The sequence below is a fragment of the Colias philodice genome, chromosome 3, assembly GCF_061535455.1.
Source record: "Colias philodice isolate Cphi_HAF_F1 chromosome 3, ilColPhil1 Martin Lab GWU primary, whole genome shotgun sequence".
NCBI classification, from domain to species: domain Eukaryota; kingdom Metazoa; phylum Arthropoda; class Insecta; order Lepidoptera; family Pieridae; genus Colias; species Colias philodice.
In genome coordinates this window covers 13,202,339-13,226,167 of record NC_143088.1, presented here as the reverse complement: position 1 = coordinate 13,226,167, position 23,829 = coordinate 13,202,339, and the positions used below count along the sequence as shown (strand labels likewise).

At 32.8% G+C, this 23,829-nt stretch overlaps 2 protein-coding genes across 3 annotated transcripts in view; both read right to left on the bottom strand.

The window, feature by feature from the left end:
* Window positions 1-23,829, bottom strand: part of LOC149490084 (uncharacterized) — a 238,421-nt gene that overhangs the window by 14,463 nt on the left and 200,129 nt on the right. The gene's annotated exons all lie outside the window — the stretch shown is intronic.
* Window positions 1,800-22,881, bottom strand: Prx2 (Peroxiredoxin 2). Its single transcript, XM_089714870.1, has 5 exons — window positions 22,731-22,881; window positions 9,362-9,502; window positions 4,683-4,822; window positions 2,728-2,896; window positions 1,800-2,019 (listed from the first exon to the last, which is right to left on the bottom strand). The coding sequence occupies exons 2-5, from the start codon at window positions 9,490-9,492 to the stop codon at window positions 1,872-1,874; spliced, it is 588 nt and encodes a 195-aa protein (XP_089570996.1). The 5' UTR covers window positions 9,493-9,502; window positions 22,731-22,881; the 3' UTR covers window positions 1,800-1,871.

The following is a 23,829-nucleotide window of genomic DNA, read 5'->3' as shown; positions in this document are numbered from 1 at the left end:
GACAAAATACCATACACAAGCATATGAAATAAAAACGTGAAAGTACCTATTTTAATCATTGTATTTTCTAATTTATTTTTTTTCGATTCAATGGGTAGGTAATGTTCTAAATTTAAATTTATGGCTCAAAATATGTACCTACTTTCGAATTATGAGGCAAACAATAGATTTTGTTTAAATTGCTTCTGAAAATTACTAAAACAAAAAACTTTCAACGTAGGAATAAAATTAGTAATTAGAATTAATTATTTACTCATAAATTTTTACATAATATGTTATGTATTTATATAGCATAATACTTACCTAGTAAATTATGACTCTATGAGTTTGCATGTAACTACAACATTGTACATTCACCCTATTTTAAATGAAGAAATACAAAGTAACATAATCTTATTGAGCATAATATTGTAACAAACAAACTCTTTAGATAGGTAATGAAAATACAAATCGTAGGTAAGTAACTATACCTACTAAGTATTAATTAATATTGGGCGATGGTAATTAATCTTTCACTCGATAACAATTAAAGTGCTTTGTAGTCAGCAATTTCATCGCGACATGATCGCGACCGACTTGATTCAATTGTTTGAAACTCAATATTGTTTATGTCGGAAAGTTCTCTGTAATAAGTATATAGTCTATGGTATCGACTTTCAAAAGATAAAATTTAATTAATTAATGTTTTCAGTTTTCACTTGAGATTGTATACAAAACTCATCGCTGAAGCGGCTTCGATTGTATACCTAGTTTCTTTGTGAAGTTTGAATCTAATTACTGTAATAAAATATACCTAAACAATAAATAATATACCTAGTTTTTTCTAATTTAACTTAGACTTTACCGACTTTACAAAAGTATGAAGCTTCATTTTAACCTTTTTATGGAAATATTTTCTCTGATGTGTTATTACTTGCCTAGTTACTACATACTTACCTACACATTTTGTGTATTTTATTAAACCACTCTAAACTACATAGTCAATACCATGGTCAATACACAAAATGTGATTACAATTATGTTGTAACATTGTATTGTAAACAATAGGTAACAATATTTACCACCTTTGTTATTTTTGTTTTGATTGTTTACAATTTCAAATTGCGCCATCTATGATTTAACAATTAAACTAGTATTGAATGTCAACGTGACATATTATACCTAAAAACACTTGTCATTATATAGAATGACAAGTGTTCTTAGCTATATACACTAGATGGCGCTGAAAACAAATACGATATTTATTTATTTTTGGTAATCTTGTAAATGGATATTATCGATATCTAGAACAAATAATCTGTAGGTACTATATGAACTTCTTATCGATTCACATGTTGTACTTATGTACTCTAACTAACTAACTCGGCTTGATCGTCTTGGAGCCGGACCTCCAGTTGTTGAAGAGACACTTATGATATCAATTTTCGTCACTAGAGGGCGCAATACTAAAACTAAAATAAAACAGCAGATTCCGCCCCGGCTTCGCCCGTGGTACATAATATTTACGTTTTCTCTACATAAGAACCATCCTCGTACTTCAAGGAATATAATAAAAAAAGAATTATCGAAATCGGTTCAGCCGTTGTCGAGTTATGCGCTTACCAACCGTTTTGAGATTCATTTTTATATATAAGATTAAAATATAAACAGCCGCTAAGCATCTACGCTATCTTAGTTTTGGTCGCCGAAGTAGTCCTACGCACCTTTGATCGTGGGCCGGGCCTTCATTTTGCGGAATACTTATAACGATACCAATTTTCGTCACTAGAGGGCACTATACTCAAAAATAAAACAGCATATACTTTAACAAGATTTTATTCAAGATTTTATTATTAGTATTAAATAAACAGCCGCTAAGGATCTACGCTATCTTAGTTCTGGTCGCCAAAGTACTCCTGCGCAGCTTTGGTGTCGGGCTTGATCGTCTTGGAGCCGGGCCTCCAGTTGGCGGGGCACACCTCTCCGTACTTGTCCGTGTATTGGAACGCTTGCACTAAACGGAGGGTCTCTTCTACTGAACTGTGGGGGGAAATGAAATGTTATTTAAATTTTAATTGTGTCTTTACAATTATTATAGTCAACTAGCTTTCTGCCCGCAGCTTCGCCTGCGCGGTTAATATTAATCGAGATGATATATTCGCCTGCGAGATATTTATCTCATGTTCTATAACGAACGGTACACTGTCAAATTAATAAAGTTAAATAAAAATCGTATGGAATTTTAATAACTCAGGCCCCGGAATCACAGACACAATAGAAAATCTATTGTGTCGTTGTCGTATTGGGCCGGGGCTCAATGGGTTAATTTAACTTTTTCATTGCTTTATAATTTTTTACACAGACCAAAATATGCACAAATTACCGCACACGAACAACCGAGTGCGTGAAAAGCGATATCTGATGGGTATTTTTAAGTGTGTGTACTGTGTATTTGCGTGCGTTGATGTGTGTGTGCGTATCTGTCTGTCTGTATGTGTGTACGTGTGTCAAAATCGTATGGAATTTTAATTTAACTTTTTCATTGCTTTATAAATTTTTACACAGACCATAATATGCACAAACACGCACAACCGAGTGCGTGAAAAGCGATATCTGATGGGCATTTTTAAGTGTGTGTATTTGCGTGCGTTGATGCGTGTGTTGATCTTTGATCGTTGATTGTTGGTGTGTGCGTGTGATGACGTGTGTGCGTATCTGTCTGTCTGTATGTGTGCATGTGTCACTCACCGGCCCACGGGCAGGTCGTTGACGGTGATCTGGCGCAAGTTCTGCTTGTCGTCGATGATGAACAGTCCGCGGAACGGGATGCCGCTCTCCTCGTCGAGCACGCCGTAGTCGCGAGCAATGCGGTGCGACTTGTCGCTTATGATCGGAATGTTCATTGGGCCGAGACCGCCTGATATAGAACAGAGAATGTTTAGTTTTTTTGTTGTGACATACATTAATTAATAATTAGGTGAAAATAGAAAAACTTTATTGGCCACCATGAAATTAGACAAATGTATTAAAAGTAGAATATAGTATGTCCAGAGCTTTCCAGATCAACAGATCAATTATCAGTTGTTATTTTTTTTTACAGCAGAAAGTAGCAAATGACAATTTCAAAAATATTCATTCTTTGAAATCTACGCTAATATTATTTGACGACAAGGAAATGGCTATTTTTCTATTTAAAATGTTAAAAACGGTTTTTTAATTCTAAACAAATTAAAAATGATCCCACTGAGATGTCACATCATATTTCTGGAAGTATTCAAAATTTTCTAACACTGAATAAAGAGATAATTTCCCGAAGATATGACAAGACGATGTAATATTCAAGAAAATGAAACCCAAAGACGAAACTGACCCTAAAAGCACATAATATTTCAAAATACAATCACAATATGCGAAGTGCGACGCGAACAAAGCCGTAGGTAGGCAAGCGCTAGTCAACTGTATTCAACACAGAACCCGTTAAATAGTTTACTTAAGGACGGTCCACACAATACATTGAAACTGGCGAGTTGCATAACATTGTGTAGACAGAGCTTTATTACCACTTCTCGATGGAACTGCCTATTACATAGATATTAATTGTTATAGAAATTGCTTGAGATTTACATAAAAAAAGATAAAAAATATTATAAACCACTGAAAATCAGTGTTGTAACTGTGCTGCAACATATACTGAGTGGCTACCTGGTTTGGCTCCACATACTGTTTCTTTTATTAATTTTTACTTTTTATTTTTTATTTTACTGTAGTAACTAATAAGATTGTTGCATATCGTGATTTTATTTTTTTACTTGTTTTCTTTTTCTCAAATTGTTTGTTATCTGTGTTTATATCGTTAAATTTATGTTGTATTATTTTCATTGTATCATGGAGCCAAATAAATGTTTCTTTCTTTCTTTCTTTCTTTCTTTCTTTTTCTTTCTAAACATCAAACTATAAAGGACGTTCAGAGGAAGTTTCAAATGTCGGGAAATTGAAGGGAAGATCCTATAAAATAATATCAATAGCTGCTGCTCAAAATAAAGTTGGGACATAATATTATGTTGAGCTATTTTTCTTTTTCATTTCATGAATTTTTATCCATCATTTAAAATGCAGGATTTTCTGCGGCGACTAAGGAATTTACGCTAATTGGTAAATAAATGTTTACCTAGACAGTTCCACACCAGACCAACATTAAACCGAATGACCGACAGAATCCAATCCAACATATACATATAACCCCCCTTATTTTGTTTGACTCACTGTCGTCACCTACAGACGCGGACCTACGGCGTCGCTCGCGTCGCGCACACCCTAACCGTCGAAACGCACGAAGACATAACGTGTCCGCGTCGTCTATAGACCGCCTAACATCTGCGTCAGAATGTGCCTTAATGTAATGGAGTTAGGAATTTTGCGAATTTTTTGAAATAATGTACAAGTTATTGGAAATGTTAGTTTTTTAACGATTCTTGATTCGGACTATGCATGAAAATATATTCGATAGAATTCAGATGAGGAGATTATCGAACGTGACCGTACTAAATTCACTTTTCAACCACATGACAATTCTAGAACATTCCAGAACACTCGAGCACTCGTCCTACTTGCGTGGCGGGTTGATCCACGCTAGGGGAACAAATAAGTTAATCATAGAATATTATAAAACATTCTAGAACGTTCTAGAGCATTCGAGAACTCACCCTGCTTGCGGGGTGTGTTAATCCACGCGAGGTGAGTGAAGTGCGAGTCAGTTGAGGCGGCGATCACTTCGCACCCGATCTTCCTGAAATCGTCGGCGCGCTCGCTGAACGCAATTATCTCGGTGGGGCAGACGAATGTGCTGGAAAATTGTATAAAAATAAATATAGTTCAAAAAACTAACACGCTTAAACTCTGTATTATCAAGTTTGAATTAAATCTGTTTTACTGATGAAGCTAATAAAAGTAATTTCAGAACAACATAGCTATCTTAGTCCTAAACATATACAAATATCATTTAAATGTAAGTATGATATTGTGGAATACCTGTAGTACTTTAATGATATGCAAATAAACATGCCAAAATAAATGTTACATTATTCTTTGTTTTCAAAATAGAATCTATTTAAAATTTTAAATGTATCAATTAACATTTTAATTAATTCTTTTCATGGTTCTTGACAAAAGTAATTATCTAAAAATATATGTGTTCAGCATTTGAATACCTAAAACTGTTTTTGTTACTAAATATAATACATGCTAATGGACCTACGAACATAGATAAAATCTATACTATTATTATAAAGCTGAAGAGTTTGTTTGTTTGTTTGAACGCGCTAATCTCAGGAACCCCTGGCCCGATTAAAAAATACACTTTCGGTGTTAGATAGCCCATTTATTCGGCGATTTATATTAAATAGTATAAAGTATAATTAGTTTTAAATTTAGAACTACTAAACTCTTTAATACTATGAGGAATTCTGTTGTAAAAGCGTATACCTTGACCCATAAATGAATTTTTAACTTTTCATCATTTCGTTCCTTAACATATCTAATCAGTATTAACAATTTTAAGAGTGAATTATAACTTATCATGTTCTTTAATAATTTAAAGAAACAATTGTGCACACTGAATAAAGACAATGATTACAACAATGCAATATAATTTAATGTTTACAAATCTGATGTAAATGTCGCCATTCAAGAAGTAAAATTACAATGACAATTGATTTCAAGGAAATTTTAAAAATATATTGAAGTAGAAAGTTATTTATTCGAACAGGACGGTTTTTAAACAAATGTATAAATCAGTCAAAAATATATTATTATATCCAGGATCTTCTATGGCGATGAATCCATTCACTATCGAGTAAGTAAGAATGTACATATATTTATGTCACTCTTTGACGCGAAACCACTGAACAGATTTTGATGCTACTTCGCAGTGATATAGCTTTTTACCAAAATACAATAAGCTATAGAAATTTCCCGCGGAAAACCGCGCGGCACACCTGGTATTGCTATAACCGACACAAGTTCCCATGACAACTAGCACACTAAACAGGTTTAACAAGTTCACAAAGTATCTACGAGTATTCTAATGCAAATAGGGCGTGAAATTATTCGTCAACTGTATTATGAACTCAAAGTTTCTAAGGGCCTTAAAGGGTTCTACTTCTAAAGGGAAGATCGATTGTTTACTGCGGCACGAATCTTTGATCGCTAATTACGGATCGGGAGTGTAAATTAAGAAGACAAAGGGAAGCTGGTCTCCGTTAATTATTTTGATATGCAAATGTTTGTATAATTTATATAGGTACTTCTTAAGAGAACACAAGGAGATAATCTATACTAATATTATAAAGAATGTTTGATTGAACGCGCTAATCAGGAACTCAGGAACTTTAGGTCTGAGTTGAAAAATTTTTTCAGTGTAAGATGGTCCATTTATCGAGGAAGGCTACACAATATGGCTAAGACCAATTGGAGCAGAGCAATACGGGTAAAACCTCGGGGCACAGCTAGTTGTTTATAATAATAAACAACAAGGTACGTAGTTTTGGTGATAAATTATCTAGATTGCTATCACAAGGATATCGACGACAGAAGATTATTGTGAAAATGGTTTAAGCATCTAGACTCGGGTATTTTGGCTTTAAGTTGACGAGACAGATGGTTTTATCGTAAGGTATATTATAAAATGTAAAATATATTGCTGTAATTTTGTAGCGAAACTCGACGTAGATCTACTAAAATAATTAATTAAACACGTGCAATGATATTATATATAGAAACAAGAGGTAGATACGTCATCAACGCACCAAAACTGATTCCGTGAATTGGTCCTATTTGGGACCAATGCAATCAGTCAAAAATCAGTCAGATTGTGACGGTCCCAGTGATCGCATGTTCCGATAGGTACATTAAAATTGTCGAAAATGCCTTCCTGTGTGTTCAGAAAGTGCACGTATTCGTGCAAAAAGATAAAGAAAGATAAAGGAATATCATATCACAGGAAAATATATTAAATTATTACAGTTTAAGAGTAAAAATAACAATTTACAATTTTTTATGAATGGCACTTGCTTGACACTTGTATTGAAATAATGAAAGGGATAAAACATTGCTTCAATCACTAGTGTGACAAAGCTAGCGTACACTGTGTTCAAAGATTATCATGTAGATACGATTAGGTATTGAAAATAGAACGGTTATTTTATTAATTTCGATTTGGGTAAATTTTTGATCATTTTATATTTAAATCCACACAGTGCATGTAATTAACAAATATATCTTTTTATTATATACAATGAAATCGTGATGGCAAAAATGTTTGTTTGCAAAAATGATGTTGAATATACGTATACATTAAAGAAAAGATTATCGCTACTGACGAAAAATACTATTTACTTTTCTGTAAATAGCTATTGAACATAAATTTTATTTGTGTTTTAGATAAAAAAGGCTTATACTTCATCCTTTCTTTTATTTCATCCTTTTTTTTTCATCTAGGCACCACTATTATTATACCTATCCTACAAGTTGGAGTGATGACCTTGTACGGGTTTCGGGAACTGCCTTGAAACGAATAGGGTAAGATCGGTCCTTATGGAGTTCTTTATGGAGGACTATGCTCAGCAGTGGGTGTTTATCGGGTGAAATAATGATGACCGAAAACGAACACCACAGCTAGTAATAAATACTTAATACAGTTATATCCCCAAAAAAGTTTTTTTCATTTTAACACAACATCGTAATAATAATTAAATAGTAAATGAAATTGTCACATTTGTTTAGGGGCCGTTCAAGTATTACGTAAGCAGATTTCTTACCATTTTTTACCCCCCCCGCCCCCCTTGTCATCAAAAGTAAGCAAAGCTCTTACCCCCTCCCCCTATGCTTACGTAAACATTTTTTAGTAATAAATATTTTTTTAGTTATATTGTTATTTTTAAAATAGGAAAATTCATGAAAATATAATCAGAAAATATAAAGAACATAACTAACATAAAGAATATTTTTGGAACATATTAACAGTCTTCAGTCCATGAAACCTGAATCCATGATTCTAAGTTATCGACGGACGACGACATTGGATTGCTGCTCAGTGTTGTGAGTCTGCTCACTTTCATCCGATTTTGGAATGTCTACGTCACTCTCATTGAGCCATTCAACATCTTGGTGCTCTAAATTTTGAATAATGCACATCAGTTCATTAGCACGACGAGCAGCGACTCTTACAGGTCTAACTTTTCCCTCTGTGGGCGTGTTTACTTTTTTTATTCACCTTGGAAAAAAAATGAAGCAGATTGGATTTATTTTTAGTCGCCGCTTGCAATTCTTTTACAATAATATCTAGTTCCTTATCTGACTTTGCTTGTAATTTATAATTTTGCCAAACTTCGCTAGCTAACTTTTGTACATTTTGCACTTTCGTCCCAGTATGAGATTTTTTTTAAACTTTCGAACAGTTTTTGGTATAACTTAGATTTGTCTATATGATATGACATTCTTATAAGATATTTAAATTTAAATAATTAAAACGTTAAACTTTGGCTAATTGCATCAACATAACTTTCAATGCTTACAATACGTTTAGACGTGCCGATACGTTTAGAATCCAAACAAAACAATACTGATAGATGCGCACTTGCAGCCGGCCGGCACGAGAGTGAATAATTATTAGACAAGTGAATAGCGCACGGTAATTTCCCTAATGCGCGGTAATTCCCCTAATCAGTTCTCAAAGCGAGTGCCTACGCATATGTATTATTTGCGGGAATCCCCGAAAAACTTAAATAGCTAACGATGACGTAATCATCATCTAGACCCCCCCACCCCCCATGTCATCCAAAATAAGCAAAACAGAGACCCCCCTACCCCCCCTTGGTGCTTACGTAATACTTGAACGGCCCCTTACTTGTGCAGGAAACGTAACATCTATAACATTGAACCTTCTGTGTCGTTAGTCTATGCCAATTACCATAGCAACTATTTGTTTATTTATATTTAATTGGTGAATTCATATGACTTTTGCTTACACCTGCGCGGAAGTGACAAACTATCTTTGTCTTTTTTGTTTATATATCATTTTATTAGAGCCATCTCTCTTATACAGTCTGTCAATGTAATAAATTAAGTAAAACGAAACTTGTATTTGTGTGTGCCTGACACTGCATATGAAGCATTTTTTTTGGATATATTGTGAGTATATAACGTATCTATACATAAAATATCATTGAACACGTGCAGAAAATTTCTAAGAACTCATATTGCCCAACTCCAAGTGCTTTAAAGGCGAATTGTGGCAATACCTTCATCCAGTACTAAATAATAATATAATACCGACCTACAAACATTATGTAAATTATTATTTTATGTAGTAAATATAGGTACTTACAAATCAAGTGGGTAGAAGAAGAGCACAACATATTTGCCCTTGTAGTCGGAGAGAGCGACGTCTTTGAACTCGCCGTTCACTACAGCTGTAGTTTTGAACTGGGGCGCGGGTTTGGTCAACTGTAGCGGCATTTTGTTGAAACTGAAATGTTGAGAACATGGATTATTGTTGAGTAAGAAGTTGAGTTGGTTGAGTGAATTGAGGGGTGCATTTGATGTACAATGATGTCTTATAGCAGTATTATTATTAATTACCAGTATGGGAAAGTTATGGCGCTTGAAGACCGACATAGAGCAGTCGTCAGTAACGGGGGCTGAATTGGAATCGGAATCTATAGTTTACTAAGGGCCGATTTTTCAATGCTTGGATAAAACTTATTCTTTGAATAATGTATATAAAACTACCATTTTAAAAACGTATTCTAATTGCCCGTATTTGACAGTTTACGTGACATTTTAATATCATCGTGTAATACTTTATTGGACGGATAAGTTTTATCCAAGCATAGCGGCCCTAAGTATTAGACTACAGGCCCGTGTTGAAAAAATTATGGGTCATTTGACCCACCAGGTGACCTATCTAGAACGATATAAGAGCATAAAATAATAAGATTCAGCACTATGACGTCACTTGTAAGCTGTCCACCTGAGTGCAGATGAGAATTCGAAGGTTCAGGTAGACATTTTCTCCCCTTGTCTCCAAGATTTTTGTACGGCGTTGCGGAATAATTGATTAAAAGTAGTATATAAATAGTATGACACAGATGCCGTACAAAATCAAATGACCAAATTTACCCCGGCAACTGTCGAAAAATAAAAATAAATTCCGACTTTGTTGACCACCATTTTTGTACGGCATCTGTGTCATACTATTTCTATACTGCTTTTAAGCCATTATTCCGCAACGCCGTACAAAAATCATGGAGACAAGGGGAGAAAATCTCTACCTGAACTTTCGAATTCTCATCTGCACTTAGGTGGACAGCTTACGAGTGACGTCATAGTGCTGAATCTTATTATTTTATGCTCTTATATCATTCTAGATAGGTCAGGTGGTGGGTCAAATGACCCATAATTTTTTCAACATGGGCCTGTAGTCTATATATTTATGGAAAATTAAACATTTCCAAATTATAGTTTTTAAAACTATACTTTTGTTGACTCACGTTTGGTATTGAGAGACTACATATAAATTTAAATAACAACATATACCTAATTATATAAACATGATGTGTTAAGTATAAAGGAAGATCACGTTATTTTACCAGAGGTAAGAATATCGTGAAACGCAGTAATTTCAACGATAAAACATTCGTGTCGTGACAATTGTTTGGTACATAATTTGTGATGAAAATCAATTTACATTTATATTACAAAACTTGGTTAAATTACATAACTACAATCACCTTGTCCAAAATAACTACACAAATTCTACCTCTCACTACCTATGTACTTCCACATTGTTTTCATACATTTACAGTACCTAATTAGTACATCTAATACATATTCCACGTATAAATTCAACATACAAAATCGATGAGGTAAACCTGCTAGGGAGCATCGACCTACCATGGAGTCGTTATGCACTGCAAACAGCAGAATGCACTTTTATGGCCTATTCTTTTGATTTATTTGTTATGGCCTTGTTTTTGGAGTAAGTGGCACTGTATATTTATAGTTATGATGACGATATATAGTACAATTTATTTGTAGGGCTTTTTGGTAATCGAAAATTTTTAGCTAAAATAGTTCCGACGGATTGCATCTTTAAATTTTTTGTCATTTGTTTAAGATGATAAGTAAGAAAAATAACGGGTCATCTTGTAAATATTCAACAGTAATAAAGGTAACACAATCTTAATCACTCAATGTTATGTAATATTGATTAAAATACAAGAGATAATGTATCAGCTGACATTTTTCTTGATAGCTCGAATTGAATTTTTTGATACTTTGGATGACAAAGGTGAAATAATAAGCCAGATCCATCCATACTTTGTAATATTATTTACGTGAAAGTCGTTACGCTTTCACGGTTAAACTACTGAAGCAATTTTATATTAGTGAAGTTATTTCCATTTTCCATGGATATTTCTTTCGAACATCTAATAGTAAATAGAGGATCGTAAACTGTGTGACTTTTTAGTACACTTTGAAATATGCAATGTAATACTGAAGCGTTAACAACTAAATGAAGGTCGTTTTGATATGCTGTTTGGTTTACACTAAATAATTATTATGTTCCGTGCTTGCTATAAGAAAACTTGCAATGTTGTAGAATCACAACACGAAAAAAAACACGCTATATTTATGGTAAACTAGCGGTCCGCCCCGGCTTCGCCCGTGGTACATATTTACGTTTTCTCTACATAAAAACCATCCTCGTACTTCAAGGAATATAATAAAAAAATAATTATCGAAATCGGTTCATCGAAGCCGTTCTCGAGTTATGCGCTTACCAACACATTTTGCGATTCATTTTTATATATAAGAGAAGATGGAATACTTCAAAGCGCTCGTATTTGTATAGATACGTGGGGTGGTATCTGTCAGTCAAATATTCACGATTGCTGTGCCAAAACTGACGGACAGATAGCCTATCAATGGTCGCACCTTTGATGTTGACTTGCTGATAAAATTGTAATCCCCATAAAGTAGATTGAACATTTTAAAGGACTGCGTGTTTTGGTTGTTTATAAAAATGTTTTTTGCACGCAAATGTGTTTACTATTTGTGCAATAATTTATATTATTAGCTCATATTTGAAAATATTTATACGTATTTATAAGGATTGTTACTGGGCTATAATTAGTTTTCTATGAAAATGGGTTATTTTAGAAGCTAATTATTTATGAATTGTCTAACAGTTAAAAACAGTTTAATACGAGATTGATTACCATTTAACCAGACATATGACCACATTGCGTGCTCGGTCCCCATGGGTTTAACTAGTTTGCGCTTTGCGGTTATCACGTACAATCTGTTCCCCTTCAATATTATGTGTAATTAATTCTATAAGTTTATAATCGTCATAATGTGTTTAATTCTATATTTATGTTTAATTTTCACTGTGATTACGCAATGTGATTCTAAAGAAGTAATGTTTTCAGCATGTTAGTTTGTACTTGTAGGAATAATCTTTGAAACTCAAACTACGCCATCTTGAGTGATATTAAAGTTCGCTACCTACCAGTACTTTATTTGACAAAATTACTGACGTTAAAATTAATTAAACGCAAAATTACGAGCGCTAGTTAGTTATGAATATACGAGGCTTCTCGCCTGAATGTATTAAATAATATTATAATCCTGTTTATTATAATGATGTATTTATCGGTTACATTACAGCGAAGTTATTGAACTATCTAATTGATAAAGTACGCTATTTTAATGTATTTTATCGACCTATTTACTAAACTGATTAAACAATGTCGTTTATTTTAAAACAAGTTTATTGTTATCTACCCTCTTTATCGAGTTATTGACATTACTATCTACACTTTAATTAAAGAGTTTTCATTTTCAGTTTAACTATTTTATATGAATATGATGACTGATGAGAAACTATCAAACAGAAACATCTAACAACGAACCTAAGATTCCACGTAAAATACTTGGAATTTATCAAATGTACAGTGTTCTTCATGAAAGCAGTGTTTCTCCATATACTGGACAATAATTTCCCATCGCCATTGTAAAGTAAATCAGTTAAGAATCCACAGTTAAGTATGTTAGCTATTGTTGCCTCGAGATTGTTCACCCTGAGAACAATTAGTTATGATAATAGTCTAATATGTATTTATATGTTTAATTAAGGTTTAGTAGAATCTTTAGTTATTTTAAGCTATAAATAATAAAATACAGTCTTGAAATTGGCACTTGTTTAGGCTGAACATATCTCAAAATACTTAATAGCGCGATCGACTAGTTTTGGTACTTTATTAATTTATTTGAATGTTTTCTACAATGTAGATTGACATGTACTTACTTCAGTAGCTACATAATGGTATGTTAATTATTCTAATAAAAAAGTCAACATTGAAGCATCAATTTACGATAATAAGGTCACTTCTATAACGAGTTTTAACACATACATCAAGCAATCAACATAAATGTAACATCACTATGAATTACTCTCTAGGGAAACACGATATAACATTAAGACGATACACAAAAAAAAATCCACTGCCTGGTGGGCGGAGTCTAATAGCTCGCTATCGCGAACGCGGGTGTGCGCGAAGTCATTCTTGCAAACTCGCCGCGCTGCCGCTGGCCGACTCGGGACAAACATGTATGGAGTCGTCATACAGTTATAATATTGTTATACATTTATTTAATTGTTGATTCATTGGTTTTATTTTCTTGCTTATAAACAAATAATCCTCTTTTTAACAACTACTTTGACATTATTAATAATTATTATTATTTCGTAATGTTTACTTTATTACAAAATAATACAGGTTATAAATAATCTTTAAAGTAACAAAAAATATTGTTACTCTGAAAAAATGAAATGGTACTCAATAACGCGGACTACTGAATTGATTTAGATAGAATTTGATGCTGACGTAGATATTACATCATGCCCAGAAATGAAAGGTACTATTTCTGAAAGAAGTTATAAACCCTAATTCTTCTCAGTCAAAGTCAAGAGTGGAAGATATCACTAATACAGTAAAACTGATGCGAAACTTTGGATGTTAATTTGTATATTTTTTTGTTAGTTGTTACTTAATCACGTCAATACTAATTGATAAAATATAGCTATTTTGATAAAATATAGCTAATTGCCTGGATTTACAGATAGGATACTTTTTATCCGAACTGAACACTTCTGTGGGATAAAACAGGATTCACGATATAACCTAATTCCACGCGGGCAAAGCCGCGGTCGGAATGATATTTTTTTAAATAAAAAAATTGTTTAAAAAAAACACAAAATATATTGACGCATGTATTTATTTTTTGCACTCTATTATAATAATTCTAATTATTCATTACAAATAATCAAAATAAAATAGCCAGTACAAAGTTAGGCCCTGGTAGGGTAGGTAGGCAGGTACAGCAATGTGAGACGAACACTGGCTTATTTATACCAATAATAATAATAATGTATTATAAACATTAAATTAAGTTTACTTTCTAACAACAAAAATACATAATATTAGCTAATGTTAAAACGAATCAACCAATCATCCCACATCAATGAAATGTGCACACAAATATTCATCCAAATCGGTTCATGTGATTAGGAGGAGTGACTGCAGCGCCATCTTCCGGGCCCAATTGTGTTTCCAGATCACCCAGGAACTCAATTTAATATACTTACACAAAATTTTTCGAAATGAAAACTCACATTACTATGTAAATATGAATATAAACCTGTTTTAGTACAAAGCAATTTCCCGCACAGGTGTAGTAAGTATAAATGAAATAAATATCAACATCAAATTCTTTATACAACATACTTATCTACCACCTACTAAGAAATGTAATTCTTGAAATTTTTTCGTATTTTTTTTAAATATAATACTACTCCAATGAGCTCCTGTTCCATATTACATCCGCCATACTTCCACTAAGTTCACCATGATTTTTTATTTCTTTGCACTTTGTTGCTTTTTGTTAAAAATGGAATCATGCGATAAAACCAGTAGAGCGTTGATAACATACATTTTTGACTGAAAAGGTACTTACGAAGGAGTGGGTTCACATTGTGAACAATCAGTGGGTTTATTTTCCTTCTGGATTCCGGATTTCTGAAAAGATTATCTATGCTATAAATGAAAAAACCTTACACATTCGTTATGTACTTAAAACAGGGGTACATATCAAACATCGTCTATAATACAATTATTATCATCAAATTTAAAATAAAACCAACTTACTTCATTAATTTGTTCCAATTGTAAGCATTCTTTTTCCTCCAACCTTTATGTTTCTTCTTCTTATTTTCTTTATTGTCCCCATTTGTCTCATTTTGTATTGTCGTGTTGTCACCCTTTTTTACGATTGCGCAAGCGACACAAGTTCCCCGTGTGACGGCTGTAGCGGGAATGACTCGTGCAGCGATCGGGGTGGGAAGGTACAGGGCGGCTCTCGCTATATTGGCTGGTCGCGCGCTAATTTCAAGTATTTCTTGTTTATTTCAAAACCATCGCATATTTCAAAATTCTAACACGGTAGACGTATAGGTTGTATATTTTATAGTTAATATCCAAAAAGTCGTAACTTTACGTTTGTTATTTTGAAGATGCCAGAGATTAAAAAAAAATAACAATGAGAACTTTGTATTTTTTTTCTATCGAGAAAATATCATGGAATCATGTTTCTAAAACGGTAGACGTATTGAGTTACTATTGAACTTTCTTGTCAAGAATTTTCATCACGACAACTTTAATAATATAAAAATTACGAAGGTTTAAAAAGGGCCGTAAATGTTAGAAAAATTAATTCATCACCTTAAAAGTTAAAACGTACTCGTTTATAATTGCAGTGGTTTGGTTCAGTTAATTACATGTGAACCAATCCGAAGGGATTAGAAATGTTTCTGTAGTCAAAGTTTGTAGGTTAGTACATAGTTAGTACTTGCTTTTAGGTATTAGTATGAGAGCTAATCTAGGGAATTAGAATTGTAATATTAAATCATTGTTTAGACTAAGAGCATTTGTTTCAAGTATAATAATATTATCCCATTGAAAGAAGTAAAATTCAAGCGTAGTTACTAATTTCAATGAACTGAACTTTTATTAAAAATATTCTTCGATAAAAATTCTCGGTAAACTTGCCGAAATATTAGGCATAGCAAATAGTCATTATGGAATATTATTATTACCTTAACATTCTTTGGTAATTTATAACCACAATTATGTGAATAAATACAGTGACTATGACGTCATATATAGGTACAGGTACCTCGAGGTTGTTGTGTGACGTCAAAGTTAAGAAGTCCGGTGAAACAATAGAAAATTTCCAGAAGGCCTTAAAAATCGTTAAATGAAACGATATGTACCTACATATTTGTACAAAGGAGACAAAAGCATTTCATATAATTTACGTATATGTACTTAAATCAGGTTGACTATCCACACGGTAAATTAATTCCGATATAATTATTATCCATAGAGATCTAGAGAGATGCCAATCGCTTGCGCTGAGTTCGAAACCGTGTCTCATACCAACCAACTCAACCAGTAAACAAAATCAAAACAATACTTCGCGTTGTGTGCGTGTCATCACACAAAAATATGAGAGCGACTATTCGTTCGCACACTAGATTGTAAGTGACGTACGTATACAGCACCGCTAGAGGTTGTTCTTTTTTTGGGCATATTGCTGCGACACCGGCCCCGCCCCCTAACCATATCTCCCTTTAGTTTCTGTGATCTGTGTTATTATCCCTATAAAATTATTATTTGAACACGTCAATAGTTACAAAAATTTCAATGACAAAAATCAAGGTTTTACTAAATTGAAATCGAAATACAATTAGATTCAAACGCATTTCCTCATTGCAAAATTGAACTAGAAATATAATAACAACCCGGAAAATGTTACATTGAATAAAAGTTTATTTTACTCAATATACTTAAATAAATATTGTAATGACCCCTTAGTTGAGTGATTATGGCCATGGTGTTAACTGCAAGGCCGCAAGTTTGTTCTCAAGTACCAAGACTAGTAAGTTAAGTATATTATCACATCTATTATTTCAGTTAGGCACAAAAGAAAGAAGGTAGATTACTAAAATATTAATTAAGTAATTATTAAATGTACACCTGCCCCATACCCCGATGTGAAAATCTATATGAACTAAACAGCTGACGCGGACGTGACGCCAAGTTTAAAATATCGATTATAATTATGACATTGACCTATATAAACTATAGAATAGAATTATCTATAAGTTATTAATATTATTAATTATTATCAATGTGATAACCGTTTAAAATATATTGAAATAACTTTATAAAACAGTAATTGTAGCAACCCAAATTCAAATACCTTAATAAACTTTTCTTGAATAAAATTACATGAAGTTTTTATTGTTATCAATGCAATTTCGGTAAACATTATTATCTTACACTTTCATCAAGTTCTTTATTATTTTATTAAATTAAATAATCATTTTGTATAAACCGACTTATTGTTTTGTGCATATACTATGCACTCTATTAAAAAAAATATATTCTACCTTTACTTCTATATCCCGCTACTCAATTTACCAATTTAATTCTAACATTTTTATACACTACAAATATCAAATATAAACATAATCTAACTATTCATAATAACTTATGCTCAAAAACAATTTAAATCCACTACCCAAAATTACTGCGACCAACACATTTTGATACTTGCTCAACTACACAAAACTACATAATAAAAGTATCAAAACCTCATAGAAAACGGTCTCATCATGGGCATCAGATGCTCAGGCTTGGCCAGATCAAGGGCATTCCCTTCATCTCCTCGGCAATAACACTTGTGTTCCATTGCCATTGTTACTTGATAATTTAGTCAGCTGTTCGACAATACATGCTAATTAGTTTATATATTGTAATACAATTGAAACAGTTCGAATACTTAAAAGTATAATGAACTTTTATTTTAATTAGGGATATTTTTATTGTTGCATTTTACTTTTCTCATTAAAAATTGTATGTTTCGATGTTTGTAAGTGATCTATATATTATAAATAAATTGTTTATCTCAAGATCTAGAAGATACAAGAAGTTGTGTATTGCAACTAAGAAATATTACAAGAATTCATGAAAGTAAAGTGGGACTAAACATTCAACTATATCTCTACAAAGTATTGTGTATATTTCCAGAAATAATAGCTCTAATAAGAATTAATAATTCATATGAATTGAATAACACTATTAATATGGATATGAGCTTTGAATAAATTTATTATATATCCGATTAATATCTTGAAATTTATTGAATAATTAAATAGTTATTTTAATTTTTATAGTTGAGATAGTTATCTAGATGTGATAAATTGATTTATGATGAATGGTGAATGATGAATTGATCTCTATTATTTTTTTTAATATTGCAATATGGGAGCGCTTGGCCACAATCTTGATGGTAAGCTGAGATGTGGCCTCAGATGGAGCGTGCTTCCCTAGAATGTACCTGTTCACTATCTTCTTGAATACCTACATATTGTACTCATCGGGGATCACAAGACTCAGGAAGCATGTTCCAGTCCCTAGTGATCTAGTATATGGTCTGTCTTCACTACATAGTATAAAACAAAGTCGCTTTCCCTGTCCCTATGTCCCTTTGTACGCTTAAATCTTTGAAACTACGCAACGGATTTTGATGCGGTTTTTTTTAATAGATAGAGTGATTCAAGAGGAAGGTTTATATGTATAATAACATCCATTAAATAGTGGAGAAGTACTGTTATTTTTGAGGTTTCTAATGTGATGTCGTAAAAAATTACATTTTTTCCGCTTACATTGCAAACGCAGGCTGAACCCTACGACTCCTACGAGTTTTATCAAAATAATGTACTAAGTATTGTACACATTGAAAAGGTCTACAGAAAAGTCCGCGATGGTATATGTCTATCTCTTATGGATAACCCACAATAACTTTTTTTGTCATTTACTTTTTACGACAAATAATGGCTAATTTTCGATGCGATTTTAACCAATACAGCATTAATCCTTAACCAATTAAATACCTTCAATACATTGTTCATTTAATATAGATCTATATGGCCCTTTACACCGTATGATTTAAGTGAATATTTTCGAAGATATTACAGATTTAAAATTTGCGGGACGTAGCGTTTGCGGCGGTACCGGCCGGCCGCCCTATTACATATCTATTTTATACCCGTGCGAAGCCGGGGCGGGTCGCTAGTATATAATAAAATAAAATATTCGTTCAAATTGTCATACTTACTTTACTTTGATTGTTATAATTTAATATTCGCTAATAGAATTTTCCAATAGGCCTTGTGAGTCATGTTTGCTTTTATAATATAAGGATTGGTGTCAATTGAAATACAAATTTGACTACTTGAGGTCACAAAGCAACGTCACAATATATTGTGAAATTTGTAACAATGTTTCATTGTATTTCATCACTTTTAATGCATTTATTATAAATTTATATAGCATTATCATTACTACTTGGAATTTTGCAGGTAAAAGAAACAAGTATGATGTGTATGGTAATCTTTAGTAATTATTATGAATGATTAACATAACTGTGCATTCAACTTATGTATATAAATATATTGATATATCTTGTTACGATTAACATTGGGACAAAATTTGAAATGAATTTAATTTGAAACTGTTATTTGAATTTTTATGGAAGTAAAAAAACAAGGATAAGTGAGAATATTGAATATAAATAGATGTCTTTACTATGTATGTTTGTCTCTGAAATTTTGTTGATGATGGTAAACAAGTTTAACAAGTTTATTAAGAAAATTAAAAATAATTACATTTAAAGTTGAAGTGCTGATTCATTCATATATAGTGTATTGAAGAAATATTTGCTATTGTTATTAATTTTTATTTGGACAAGTTAATAAGTAGGTTTTAAATATTATGTGAGCAAAAGATATAAAAACTAACAGTTTACAAGATAAGCTAAAACTTTATAGTTTGTACTGGTATGATAATATTTGACCTAACATGTTTTCCTACCATAAAATTTAAAAACACTTAAGTCATAAACTGTATTGTACTTGAAGATAGTATTATCACATATTGATAAATTTATATAGCCATATATCTATAGCACTAACTTCAAACATTAGTGTTATAAACTATAATTCTACTTATTTTTAAAGATAAAACATTACTTTATGCTTGATAAAAAATTATGTAAAAATTTGAGGGTAGCGTAAAAAATTGTTTCCCATTGAATTGTATTAACCATAGCTAGACATAATTATTTTAAATCTAGTTCAAGAGTAATAAGTTGAGTGCACATACTATACAGTGTAGATTAAACACTAATCTTTTATTATTACTCACATCATTTATCTCAATACTATTACATTCCACTTATGTTTTAACTGATAAAGAAAATCTATTGTATGTTGGAATAATCTAAGTATTTAATCAACATACATGCAGATAGCCATGCAGTAATCAGAGCAATAATTTCTAGATATCTAAAATTAATATAATTGAAAGCCGACTTTGTGCGAGTCATGTTAGAATTTAGTTTTATATACTGATTTTCAAAATTAACCTCTCAACCACCGAGCGGCCAGATCCAACCGCAACACAATAGATTTTCTATTGTGTCTGTGATTCCGGGGCCTGATAAAAAAAAGTGAAGTCCCGTATCCCCGTAGTGGGGTAAGGGGCAGATGCATTATGCATACATCTGTTTCACTGATCGATTTTCTTTAGGGACAAGTAGGTGATCAGCCTTCTGTGTCCTGCCAGACCGAGACATTTTTTTTTCTTCGTCTCCACCGGGAATCGAACCCAGGACTGATGGATTAAGTAAATTTTAATCACTTGCAGTATTGGATAAGATTTAAGCATTACATACTTGATTCCAGGATAAAATCTACCATACAATACTTTGAAACAAACATATTTTAGACCTTTGTATGTCAATACTAAATCAATGTTATGCAATTTGAGCAGTATCCGGGTTGACTTTAGAAACGTGCGGCACGAATTTCGGCGCGATTTTAATTTTTATCGATCGATATTGATGCCCCGAAACATACATTAGCGGCTTTTCGTGCGGAAACGTGTAATTACAGAGAAATCTTTTTTTTAATTTTTGAGATTATGTTCAAAATTGTTTGAGTTACATTGACAAAACTACAAGAATTGTGTTTGAAAGAGATAACAAATGTCTTAATGTACATATTAAAAACCATAGTTCATTCAAAAGCATGTTGCTGAGGGGACAACAATTCATACGGGTTATTGGCGAGCATATGATTGTTTGGGGCAATATGGGTATGTTCATAAAAAAGTTAATCACTCAGACCCAGACAACCCATTTGTTGCCTCTGACCCATTTGAGTCCCAGTGGCATGTTGTAAAAAGATTTTTTAAAAAAGATAACTATAACCACCCAGCAAACTTCGGTGATAATATTATAGAATATGTGGAGACGATGGGTGGAAAAAAATAAAATGGATCCATTCATTGCCATTGTAAATTGTATCAAACATGTATACAAGATTTGAATAAATAATTATTTAAAAAAAAATGTTTTTATTGTATGTATATTGCACACAAATTGTTAATCACAGAACCGAATCTGTCCACCCCGATTCCACGTGGTACTTGTCTGTCATACACTAGAGTGTATTAAAAAATTCGGAGGCGCGGAGGAGCGTGGCGCCCGCGTGTGCTGAGGAGCAGGCAGAGCCAAGCGAGCCGGAGTGGCTGAGGCTGGTCGCCAAAGGCGACCAAAAAGCCGAAGCTACGAAGGCGAGTGAAGACTCCTGCCTGCAACGAGGTACACGGGGGCAAGCGCCACGTTCTGCAGCGCCGGAGCAGTCAAGAAAGCCCATAATCTTCGTTATATTTCTAACTACATCACTACATAGTATAAAACAAAGTCACTTTCTCTATCACTATGTCCCTACTCCCTTTGTATGCTTAAATCTTTCAAACTACGCAACGGATTTTGATGCGGTTTTTTTTAATAGATAGAGTGATTCAAGAGGAAGGTTTTAGTATATAATTTATTAGGTTTAAGTCAAAGCGGGCGAAGCCGCGGGCGGTAAGCTAGTATAAATATAATCTCAAAAAAAATTAAAAAAAATAGAAGGAGGGGTTTCCTCACCCCCCCACTTTATAGGGGGTCTCCCCTTACCTCCCCCCTCCCTTCCCCTCCCCTCCCCCCCCTTAATTCGTGCCGCAAATTTCTAAAGAAATACCTCCCTACACCACGTCATTGACTAACCTTGAAATAAGGACCTTTTTTGCTACATTTCCTATTTGCTCATTGCCTGAATCGCTGCGTTCTCTTTTTCTATTCGATACCTCTTGCATCATATTAACCTTTGATCCAAAGGAATTTGTTAGAAAAAAATCCTATAAGATTACTTCCGCGGAAACATCTCTAGAAAATTTTCATCGGCATCGATTTAAGATAAAAACCATTAGTAACGCATTAACGGCATAAAACTGCTTGATACAAAGCCAATTGAATGTGTAGTTATCTATTGTACCAGTAGGAAGCGTAGTTACAATATATTTCTAGATGAATCTGTAGGTAGTCATTGTCGGTAACAAAAGAAAAAAAAATTAGAACAAGTTCCTCATTGATGCAAAGCATCACTTATTTATCGTTGTGTTGTAAGTAATTTTTACATTATCTTAGACAATTAATTGTAGTTAAAAAGTACTCACAGTAATTTAAATTAAATGAGGCGTAGAGAATTTGCGGCAACGAACTTGCTCAGGAAACGTTGGCGTGCGAATGACAACTGTGAACTGACAGCCGGCGGCCGGCGGCATGAATTTCAAATACGTCAACGTCCACAGATAAGATAAAAGAATTGCCAGTAAGTTCTCCATAAAAAAGGTTATCAGTAATTCATTATGGTCAAGTCATTATGGCACTTAAATTTATTTTATAGTATTATATTGTTTATTGTTTAAAAAAAATATATTTCCTTATTTCAGTTTCGATTTATACTTATTTCATTAATAATATAACATGGGATGATTCGCAAATTTCGTAGTTGGGTGGTTAATATTTAGTCATAATTATTTCGTTTTCATTTTATAAAAAAAAAAACGAATTTAAAACTAATTTAAAAACGCCACACTTAACTAGTACAACAAACAATGTATAAGTTTCTTTTCAACCATCGCGGTCGCGGACGGTTCAGCTTCAGTCGACTAAATTCTTTCAATAAAAATATATACTTAATGTCGAAAAAAATGATAGTGTAAATAATATTGATTATAATAAGAGAACGTTAATAATTAATAATAATATCACCGATTACTTAATAGTTTTAATAGGTAATATAAATTTTACGGATCATTGAAGCATCGCACTATTGGACCTTGTAAACAGCAACGAGCAATTACGTGGAAATTGATTTACCATGTTTGCAATATTAATGTATTATAATAGGCGCATGCAATATTATTATAATGTATCAAATCGTTAGATACGGATCGTAGCTGGTATCATTTTTTGTATTTTTTAAAGGTTGCTAGGCGCTTGCTCCGGCTTCGAACGGTTTGATCTGAAGTAAAAAAAATAACACACAAAGTAGATTAATATTACTTAGAGCATTGATGCTCTAAGTAGGTAATATTATGTCACTCGGTCAACTTTTAAATTGTTAATTTATAAAATCGATCGAACTGTTTTAGATTTAATAATTCATATCCAACAAACAAAAAATCTTTCCTCTGAGTAGGAATGATATTAATAAAATATAATAATATTAACACTTACAGCTGCTTACCGCCCGTGGCTTCGTCCACTTAC